General features: G+C 37.6%; 1 protein-coding gene across 2 annotated transcripts; it reads right to left on the reverse strand.

Moving 5' to 3' along the window:
- Positions 1-257: 257 nt before the first annotated feature.
- LOC103935936 (glutamine-dependent NAD(+) synthetase) lies at positions 258-6849 on the reverse strand. Of its 2 annotated transcripts, XM_009345768.3 has the most exons (13): positions 6389-6845; positions 5794-6099; positions 5043-5266; positions 4786-4889; positions 4446-4580; positions 3350-3518; positions 2771-2906; positions 1989-2127; positions 1671-1847; positions 1379-1546; positions 1094-1189; positions 769-897; positions 258-668 (listed from the first exon to the last, which is right to left on the reverse strand). In XM_009345768.3, the coding sequence occupies exons 1-13, from the start codon at positions 6580-6582 to the stop codon at positions 444-446; spliced, it is 2202 nt and encodes a 733-aa protein (XP_009344043.1). In that variant the 5' UTR covers positions 6583-6845; the 3' UTR covers positions 258-443. The 2 variants fall into 2 exon arrangements, with proteins under 2 accessions (XP_009344043.1, XP_048422710.1); XM_048566753.1 differs by lacking the exons at positions 258-668; positions 769-897 and having other exon boundaries at positions 1147-1287; positions 6389-6849.
- Between the last annotated feature and the right edge of the window lie 4460 nt (positions 6850-11309).

The following is an 11309-nucleotide window of genomic DNA, read 5'->3' on the forward strand; positions in this document are numbered from 1 at the left end:
TTTCAAAAGAGTGTTATTATATTTTATAGATTTGGGGAAAAGAAGTGGGTGGGGAAACGGAATATGCCGTGATGAGAGCAAAGAAAACTCCCACTTCTCTTTCAGAAAAATGGAAAATGCTGACCGTTTATGGGAGCCAGGGAAAACTGAGAGGCACGACCTTGAGCTACAAGGCTAGCGGGTTTTAACTCTCAAATAATAACGCATGTGCAATAATTTCCATCATTTGCGAAATTAACAGTTCTAACCACCGTGAATATCGTGAATCGTTTATTAGACTCAATGAAATAATGTACAGAAGCCTTGCACGAGCACGTCGAGCAGCGAAGGTTTCATGCAGAGCTGTAAGAAACATAAAATATACGTCTTTTTCGCCTGTTAGTTTATCATTTTTTTTTCTTTTCTTCTCTTCAGAAGAAACAAAAGGAAGAAGAAGATAAACCCTAGAGTCCAACATTTGGATTGCCTGAGCCTGCTGCCACAACTCCCATGCCACCTGCACCATGTGAAATATCAACCGACTTGTCTTGGTCACTTGAATCTCCCAAATGAACCCTGTCACCGTCCAACTCACGTACGAGATCATCAATCTTCCGGAATTGAAATGGCCATCTCGCGTTGTATATAAATTGGCGAAGGTCAAACCGGTTATCCTCGGGTGAATAACTCTGCATGAAGTGAAATAAAATGAGATACTCCATTTGATGCTTCACAACAGGGACAACATTTTAGACTGAACTTAGTTTCATAAAGTCTTCATATATATACCTCAGCGTGATATGAAGGTGTTAGCACAGTCATTTTGTGTCGATTGATGGAGTAGTACTTGAAAAAGTGCTTCACTTTCTCAGCCACCTCTCGTGGAGTCAATTTTGCACCCCATCTGTAGCAGAGATTCTGTAACAAGGAATCATATAAGATGAAGGTCGTTGTTAGAGAACAGCAAAAGATATCAATATTTTATAGAGTTGACAATGCAATGAGCAATCATGTCCTCTGAGAATTCCATGTAGGAAAATAACCATACGACCATGGAAATGGGCATAGACCAGCCCATACTTCTTAAGTGGTCTCCATAAAGCATTGGACTAACCTTGAACATGGATACGGGACCACAGCGGAAAATTTTGCGCATCCTTCCATAGACCGAGAGTTCCTGATATGTCATTCCCATGTCCACTTCATCCAGCTGTTTTACACAGAACACATTATTAGATTCACCTATCTCGTATGGGTAGGACAGGGATCAGGACTCAGGAGCATAAAACATTTTCCGCAGGTACTCCCCTATTATATTTAACATGTTTCCAGGGGCAAATGTTACAGTTGAGGAAAAATTACTGATAATGCAATTGGATAGGTAAAGACGAGCTATTACCTGACTGTAATTGGAACGTATAGGTTCCAGTTCAGCAGTGGGTGGAGCTGCTTCAATATCTGCCAAGGACGCATAACTAAGATGCGTGGCAGCCCATCGCAAAAATGCTCGAAGGTCCTGCTTGCTAATGCTTCCAATAGGATTTATATCTGCTGCGCTGCAGTCATACTATGCAGGAATAAGAGTACTCAGATATAAACTAGTAGGCAGATTAAGAGTATTAAGATACGACAAAATGGCAACAAGTACTAGAATTTATTAACATACACTACAAGAAAAAAATATACAATACCTTGGTGAAATAACCACGCAATGCTTCATCCACATTGGAGCTACCCAAAACAAGATAAAACCCAGGTTTATTATGAACCCAAGGTAGGAGTGATGCAAACATAAAAGCCAGCACCATCCTTATTCTAGCTTGAATGTTTTGCAAACCTAAGTTCTCAACGTTAGATCCACCATCTACCTATCCAAATAAAACAAGATTGAGGAATCAATTTAAAGCACAATTATTTACAGTTTTTATGCAACTGTGGTGATCCCAATTACCATAATATAGACATGCAAACATAACCAATGGAGGAATTTGAAGCCAGACAATTTTTACCTTGTATTTTGGTCGTTTTCCCGTTACTGTTTGAAATAATGACAGAAGTGCGGAAACAACACCATCTATAGGAACGTCAAGATGCCATGAGCCGATTTCATCAGCTAGAACTTTCGCCCGTGACTTTGTTGCTTCAGAGCTGCAAGGAACAAGCTACTTTAGTATCATAAAGGAGCACATATCTGCAAGATATTGGAATATTGAGAAAACTACTGCAAGTCTATAATGGAAACTTCACTAAGGGCTTGTTTTGATGTGCTTTTAAAATGATTGAAAGTGCTTTTAGAGAAAATGTTTTTAGGTTCCAAAAGCACTTTAAGTGCTTTTGACAAGAAGCACCAGTTATGTGCTTCTTCCTGGAAGCACTCTAAGTGCTTTTCCAGGATTTACTAACATTTTTATTAAGGATTGTTTCCAAAATTTTTTTTTACCAAAAGTGCTTTCAGTCATTTTAAAAGCACATCTAAACGAGCTCTAATTAAACTACTTTCACATTCGGTTCAGGAATCTCAGGCGTTGCTAAAATCCAAAGAAAGAAAAAATTACGATGCCCTCCCCAATTTAATGTATTTCATTTTTCATATCAACTGATGACACTCGATATGCAATGGAGACCGCAAAACATTAAATGTTAATCTTGGTGTAGCATCCAATAGAAGATCTTGATGCTCCTACCTGTAAACTAGCTAATGCACTGGGATCTGCAACATAAGGAAATTAGCCGCAAGCAGAATAGCACATGGCTCACACAAGGAAATAGTGTATGTCTAAACTGAACCCACCTGTTTTCAGATCCCATGAAAACAGTATAAAATATGCGTTTTGCAAATTCTTTGCTGTCAGTAGGATACTGTCCATCCTTGTATTGTCCAATCCGTATCGCGTCAGCCTTGACTTGTTCATCCCCGTTTGCAATTTCTGCATACAAGTGCATCAGGATTCAGAAATGGATGATACACATTCAGAGGACAACATTTTCCCAGTAGGATAAGATGCCTTTCCCACCTCTGTGCTCAGACTACTAGTATAAGTTCAAAGGAGAGACTGCCTGATACCTCTATGTTCATCTTAACCTAAGATACTGGTTTTACGACTAAGTAGTAAGCTAAGACTACTCAAATTTAGTTGAAAATATTATGGTTCAAACTTCAAAATGTGGCATATGTTATTTCTACGACAGTAGTATTTGCAAGGCAAAGGATCAATGCAGGTACTGTTTATCGTATGCCTGTAAGAAATGGTTACAGACTCCATCCACCCATCGAGTATTCTTCTACATTAAAATGCAGTGTGTTGCCAAAAAGTTGACGGCAGAAAAAAAATGAAATTATTGTACACAAATATCGGATTAAAAAACTAACCTTTTACAACAAGCTGGCACATGCAACCAACTATAGCAGCTACTGAGGAGCTATCTGCTCCACCAGAAAGAGGAAGCAAAAACCCAGAAGCTCCACTTCTTCTTAAATAGTCCCATAACCAGCAACCAGGACCAAAGGCTATTTCCTCCTCAGGAGAGTGATACTTAATCTGCAAATCATAAATTATATTCAATTGTATTAAAGAAAACCACATTTAATAAATTCTGTCAAAGTATCACAGCTTATCCACATAACTAAAATTTCAAGTGAATTTAAATGTTAAATTGAAGTCTTACAAAGTAATCATGTTAATATTTTGTTATATTGTAACATACGGTCAGAAATACACAAGGATGTAAACTATAAATATTTTTAGGCAAATTCTTGAAAAACCAACACTGAGAAACCAAAGCCTACTTGGCCAGCAGGCCCAAGTAGCCCTGGAATATTCTGAATGCTTCTACATCAACTCCACTGGCTTGGAAAGAACTCATCCTCGAGTCCAAAACTGGATTCTCCCATGCCTAACAAAGAGTGATTTTGAATAATGAACCATTCTGGAACATTTTATGTTTATTCTCAAGCTTCAGATCCACCGGGTTGGAAATAATTCGTTCTCGAATCTTTTGGTGATAACTGCTGAAACAAAATAAATTATCCGCATAACTTTTGCCTTGGCACTGAATCTTCCCACTCCTAAAATATTTAGACTATCTCAAACTGCTCAACCAATTCCACTCATCTCCTACAGTCAATCTCTCAACCAACAACGTTTTAATCCAAATTTCAGTTGATTGGCAGGATCAATGAATTTCCGCACAACAGACAAATGAAAACCATCGAATCCAAGAAAATCAACATGCTCAGAATTAACACTGTCTAAAGACTCTAAACCATTCCTCCAGTTTTGAAAATCAACATGCTCATCTTCAACAAAGTCTACAAGAATTTCTGGAACCACCTTATATGCAGATTCTTGTCTCAACAACTCCATAGTATTATCTGCACTACCCCTTTGACAAAATACATACATAAATAGATAAATAAATCACTACCCCAACTACTTGGGTTGGTCATTGCTAGAACTCGATCTAACCTTCAGAGGACTAGAAAGGCACGTTTTCAGATTAAAAGACTGACAAAGGCTGTATCGTGCCTCCACAAAAGGAACCCTGGTTTTGCAGCTCGCTTGCTCTTGGAAGCTACTTATAGATCCTCTAAGACTAGCAACCTGCCATTAAGGAAAACGAAAAGTAAGGTAAAGTCATCGTAGGAAATTCCAGGAATCTGTATTAGTAGAAGAAATCCAAATTCAACAAAATGAGCAACCATTTATTCGTTATTTTGTGGAATAAAAGACACTGGAATTCAATGTAGCTTTTAAATGGAAAATTCAGACACTACCCCACATACAATCAGTGAAAAGATTAACATACCGCATCTAAATCAATTTGGGCAATCACAACCTCAACATCCTTCAAAGAAAATTGTGAGCCTTGAGCAACTAGATCTCCATTTATGACAACACTAGCACATCCATCTGCCACAAATTTGCCATAGTTCAACAACCAGACACTGTCCATTTACAAGTTTTTTTCCTTGAGCACATACAGTGCTGATACAAATATTTTCTAAGCAAAATGCATAGCCACACTGGAGAAAAATATCCACCAATTAATGTATTCTCACGTACCATAGTAAAGGCGACCACCATCACAACCCTGTTGATTGCTGTACATGTATACCCCTCCACGAGTGTGAGTAGCACCTATAAAAGCACGAAGACGAATATCAAGCTTTCTAAGTTGGTGATGACTTCCATTTGCATTCATAAAAACTTCAACCCCATTCAATGCAAGCTCGGCATGAGGAGGAATAGGAGTAAAAAGTTCTTCGCAAACTTCAGCGGCAACAGCTCTAATAAGGGAACAATGCTTATGATTTAGAATTTCCACAATTAGATTATGACTGAAAGAGAATACTATGCTGAAATAAAATTACAACTCCTGCAACACTAAGGCTGGCCTCGGAGCCATCTGAATTGGGGCACATTTTAGATAAAGCAGTGATAGGATCAACCAACAACAACTTCCCGCACAAGACACACCTTACAATGTGTTACGAACTTATGAATTGTGATGACATGAATACTAAAACATGGGCAACTGCAAAGTTCTAAAAGAACTTAATAATCATGAATTGTGTAGTTTACTCAATTTGTCTTATGAAATATCATGAAGACAATTTTCAAGGGAGTTGCGGCACTCACTCTTTATATTTGCGGCACTAACAGTTACCAAACTGACGCGGGGAAACTCTCTAATAATTTATTCTCACCTAACCAATCCTACGTTTCATTAGATTTGCTACAAAAGCAACATATTTGCACACAGTCACAATACAACTGACCAACTGAAAATAAAGCAAGTAATATTGGCACTTACGTGTCTAGAAACTGTATGTACCCATAACCGAAAGGCGCAGATTCCTGCGACAAAGTTTCAGCAATTTCATTTGGCAACTGAAAGTCCACAAGTTGGTCTCTTTGTTTCCATGCCGTAAACCAACGAAGTTCCCTGTAATTTCCATCATTCGCAAGCCACATCTTTGGGCGTATCATGATAATCTTTCTGTTCATACAAATAATCTGACAATTGTAACGCTCCGACCCTTTGATCACAGGCATACCAAAGCTGCATAATATGCCATCAGTCCAATCCCCAACTAACAGCTCTTTCAAGCATTCCCATCTGCAAAAAAACACATTTCTTAATCACCCAAAATATTACCATTTACAATAACTTAAAAGTTAAAACCTTCACTATAAATTTATCTTTAAATAAACATTTACCACTTAATTCATCCACAAATAAGACCAAAAATTCTGATTTTTCTATCATTTAAGCTTAATTCTTACGCAAAATGCAAAACCCAATTTCAAACTAAGTTAACTAAACTAAATATGGGCTAATTTTATTCTAACTTATCACTTCACAAAGATTTAACCAATCATTTGAAACGTAGAGAGTGAGAACTTACGTATGATTAACAGTGTCGAGCTCGAGGAAATGGTCTTCGCAGCCATATCCAGTAATCTCAAGCTCGGGACCAAGCCGAATGACGGCGCCGGCATCCTTAGCCCGAACTATGGACTCCTTGATGTTCTTCAAATTGCAGTCGAAATCCATTGCCCATTGGTTCAGATTGCAGGTTGCGACCTTCAGCAGCCTCATCTCGAATACCTTCAATTTCCAGCGAATTGAATTCTAGGGTTGCTAAATGGCGTTGTTGGATGAGAGAATCGGAGAGTGAGGAATGGACAGTAAGCTTCGCCGATGGGAGCAGTGAGCAGAGACGGAGAATTCGTGGCCTGGTGCTTCCTGGATCCATGGACGGGTCAACCCGGTCTAGTTATTCCGGTTTTGACACGTTTGAAATTTCGGGTTTCGGAGCAGATGCGGAACCGTGAAGCGCACGCGTGTCAAATAATGTTGCATGGGGTTTGGATAATTTAAAGTTTCAGCAAGCTGTGGTTTAGTTACTAAATCAGTGCATACAGAGTTTTACAACTTCAAAGTTTCAGGGTTTTTAAAATGGTTAGAAACTATATTTTTAAAATTAATTCGTAATAAAAAGTTCAAGTGGATATTAGAATGCCACGTTAATTGTTTCCTGCAAAAAGTAATTATTTTTAGCTTTTTGGGTATACTCATTATAGAATTGTGAATTTTGCTGATAGTTTTATGTTAGGTGCGCTTATTATGTTTTTTTCTCCGATTGAATTGTCTATTGGGTCTGTAATTAACCTTATTTGGGAAATGTGGAAGGCTTTTGGTGATGGTGGTTTGGGGGGGTGGGGATAGGGGTGGGGGAGGGAATACACTCTTTCTAAACTGCTTAAAAACACTCTATTGGTTCTTCCCTTGAATTGTTTCCTTCACTTCAATTGAAGAAAAGAAAACATAGTATAGCAGTCCTCCATTTTTGGTTTTTGATGGCCCTTGGAGCATATTATGCTCACCACCCTTTTTCGACATTAAAATGCAAGTTAGGATTATAAATGTGTGTTGTATCTTACATAATTTTATTAGAACCGAGCAAGCTACTGATCTAGTTTTAGAAGCTCAAGGTTTACAATTTTTAGCATTTGTCGACTCAGAGTTGTTAAATCGTTCAACAAGAGAGGAAAATGAAAATAACTCTGATGTGATTACATCTGTTCAAGCTACTATTGAATGGACAGCGTTTTGTGATACATTGGCATTGCAGATGTTCCATGATTATCAAGCTCAGAGAGCTGCCAATAATTCCTAATGGAAAAGTAGTTGCTTTTAGTTTGTGTTGTCATAGTGAATGTGGATTTCATATGAATACTATGGCTTTATGTGTTTCTTGAACATGTTATGTTTGATTTATAATGCTATTTTTTTAAAAGATAATGTGCATGCAGCTATATCCATTATGTTACCATTTAATGTATGTCTATTTCAAGCAATTATACTCAAGTTTTTGTAGCTTAGTTCCATATAATTATGAATGTATAAATATGAGCTGATACTCAGATTGTTACTATGAATGTGTCTATGACTGACTTAACGTCTCAATACTATATTTTTTATGTTAGGAGCAATGGAAGGATTTGATAGAAAACCAGTATGCAAACAAAAACCAAGGAGAAAGAATGAGAACCAAGAAATTGAAAATGAAGGAGAGGAAAATAATTATTTTAGATGGAATGTAGATATGGAACGTGCTTTAGCTGACATTCTTCGCGAAGAACAAAGATTGGAAAAAAAAGAAGATGGTGGTTGGAAGACAACTGCTTATAATTTTGCTGCAACCATATTATCTGCTTCATTTGATATTCATATAACTGTTGAAAACATTCGAAATCGTGTGAAGTAAAAAATTTATGCAATAGTGAGTGATATACCAAGCCAAAGTGGATTTAATTGGGATGCAACCAAAAAGATGATAAATGTAGATGAAAACCCTTCCTAGCAAGAGTACTTGGAGGTAACAAGTTCATTAATTTTCTTTTGTGTGTGTTGAATTCTTTTAATTGTTCTTATACTTATGGTCTGCTTTTTGATCTTTTATGTTTTGATTGGTAGTCACATGGTGGTGCTAAAAGCTTTCGTTGGAAGTTCATTCCAAACTGGGATGATATAGTGGATTTATGTGACAAAGATAAAATCACGGGTGAGGGTGCTGAAATATGTGTAGAAGATGTTGAGATTATGACTCCTCTGCATAATGAACATGATCATATAGATTTGGCTGGTGATGCACAAGGTTTAGAAGATATTGAAATTATTAATGAGATTTCACCTAATTCAGTCAATGGTCAAAAGACTCAAAGCAAGAGAAAGCCATCAAGTTTTGTTGATGTGCCTCATACAAAAAGAAAATCAACCACCCCTAAAGATATGATTGCAAATTCACTTGCCAAGATGGCTTCATACTTTCAAGACTATATTTCTGTAGACACAAAGAAACTTGATCCAACAGAGATATATGATGAAGTAAATGCAATACTAGATCTTAGCAAAGAAGAACAAATCAAAGCATATGCTTGGTTGATTGAAAATGACAAGCAATTTGTAATGTTGAAGACACTCCCAATTGAGAAGAAAAAGAATATGGTATTATTACTTACTTCACGAGGTGCATAAGATTGTTTTAATTATGTTTCTCATCCATTATGTTTCTCATTTTAGTGTTTTTCAGTAAGACATTTAGAATAAAAGTCATGCATGTCACAAATGTTCGTTGTCATTTGCAAGTGTGCTTTACATGGATTTTCCTACTTCAATCAACTCTTATCATATTATTGCAGACCCTTGAGAAGTTCTTAATTGTTGGAAAATTTAGACTGTTTTCCTTTAGTGCTTGTTTGGCAGCTCCAATTTTTGGTTTGATGACCTTTATCATTGATGACTTTGTTACCATTTAACATTTTTCTTTTTTCAAATTTGTATTCTTCTATGAAATACAAATTCTAGGGAATATCCAAACAATGAAATTTGTAATTCCCTTCATTTTGCAATTTCCATGTATCCAACATCCAAACAATGAAATTTCAATTGATGGGGTTTCAATTACTGGGAATTGTAATTCCCGTCATTTAGAATTCTATGAAAATTTAGAAATTCTCCATCCAAACATAGTGTTAAAGTACTTTTGGAACCCCGAACAAATTTCACCAAAAACACTTTCAGTCATTTTAAAAATAAGGTTAATATCAGTTTACCATCCTGAAGTTTCTTGATTTTCAACATTTGGTACATGAAGTTTTTTTCATCCTAGTCTGGTGCCTAAAGTCATAATTCTGGAACACTTTCATACATCTGTTAACTTTTCCGTCATAACCTCCGTTAACTGATGATATGGTGCCAACGTGGGCAATGATTGGGCGCCACATGTCAATATGGGCCTATATAGATAATTTAAAATTAAAAAAAATAGTTTGGACCCACCGTCTTAAATATGCAATTTGCTTTGCTAAACCTAAACCCCTTAAACCTGCAATTTCGTTGAAGCTTCATCTTCCCCGCGAATTTGCAATTCCAATTTGCCCTCATCCATAAGCCTTTTCTCACCCCCTTCCCAATCCCTCTCCCCAGTACCCACAGTCTATTCCTCCACCACTAACTGTAAACACGAAAAATTCCTAAAACAAGAATACGTGTACAAAATATATTTTTGTATTAATGATTTTGGGGTTACAATCTCTTTGTAATTTGATCCTCTGATTCTATCTTCGTAGGGTGTAGGTTTGTGGATGAGTTGTTGATCCAAAAGGCCGTCGGGGCTTGATCTAAGGATGAACAGTTGATGAATGGATCTTCAAGGGGCGTTGGGCTTGATCTTGAAGAATGGGTGTATGAGTTTGTTGAGGTTGTTGATCCAAAGGGCCGTTGGGGCTTGATCTTAGGATGAACGGATGATGAATGATGAACACTTTCTTCAAGGGGCCGTCGGGGCTTGATCTTGAGTTGGTGGGAGTTCTTCAAGGGCCGTTGGGGCTTGATCTTGAAGGAGGATTTGACAAAGAACGAAAAGTGCTTTCTTGATCCTTCGAGATTTGCTTGAGAGCTTTAGAGTTTCAAGATTTCAAGGTTTTGGTGTAATGTAAATTTCTCTTCCTCTCTTCCCCTAAAATGAATGCCTTGGCTTCCTATTTATAGAATTCCAAAACTTGATTTTTGGATTTAAATAATCAGATGAAATAAATTATTTCTGCCAGGTATTGACACGTGTCCTATTTGATGACTTTTCCAATTTATTTCGATTTTTCGTTGAGTCACACGCTACATGTAAAATTTATGTGACACGTGAGAGTTGAAATTTTAATTATTAGTCAACATTCATTTCACCGAAATTTTGATGTCTACACTAACACCATCGCAAGATCACCTCCATAATCCACTTCTGTCACTCGTCACTCCTCACAATCGTCAATTTCTGATCCCCACCTTTAAATAAATCCTCGCTTACGACCTATCTTCCCAACACTTCATCATCGGCTCTATCCACCAACGATTATACTCTTTGTCTTCGCGTCTCCTTCCACGGAAAAAAGCCCAACAAACCCTAATTTGACTAACCTTCAAATCAACCGGTACAAGAGACTGGGCAGCGGTGGTGGGCAAAAGATTGCTGTTGCGTTTTGCTAGGCTTGAAGATGGTGCTGGGCTGCGGGAGCAGAATGAGGTGGCAGATGCGGTTTGGACTTCGATTATTCGTCTTGAACTTGATTTAATCAACCATGGATGCGAGTTGAGAACGGTAAAAGGAGAAATTTATCCTTTGTCGCTGTCGGTGCTGCTTGGCTGCCATGGTTTGATTATAGCGAGTTGTATATGAGAGGAGAGAGGTTGGGTGCAGGTTGCAGTGAAGGGAGGGAGGGGTGGGGTGGGGAGGTGAGGTAGGAGATGGTGGGTCCAAAATTATTTTT

Source organism: the organism of the source record quoted next, unplaced genomic scaffold (assembly GCF_019419815.1).
Source record: "Pyrus x bretschneideri cultivar Hongxiangsu unplaced genomic scaffold, Pyrus_bretschneideri_v1 Contig42, whole genome shotgun sequence".
Taxonomy (NCBI): domain Eukaryota; kingdom Viridiplantae; phylum Streptophyta; class Magnoliopsida; order Rosales; family Rosaceae; genus Pyrus; species Pyrus x bretschneideri.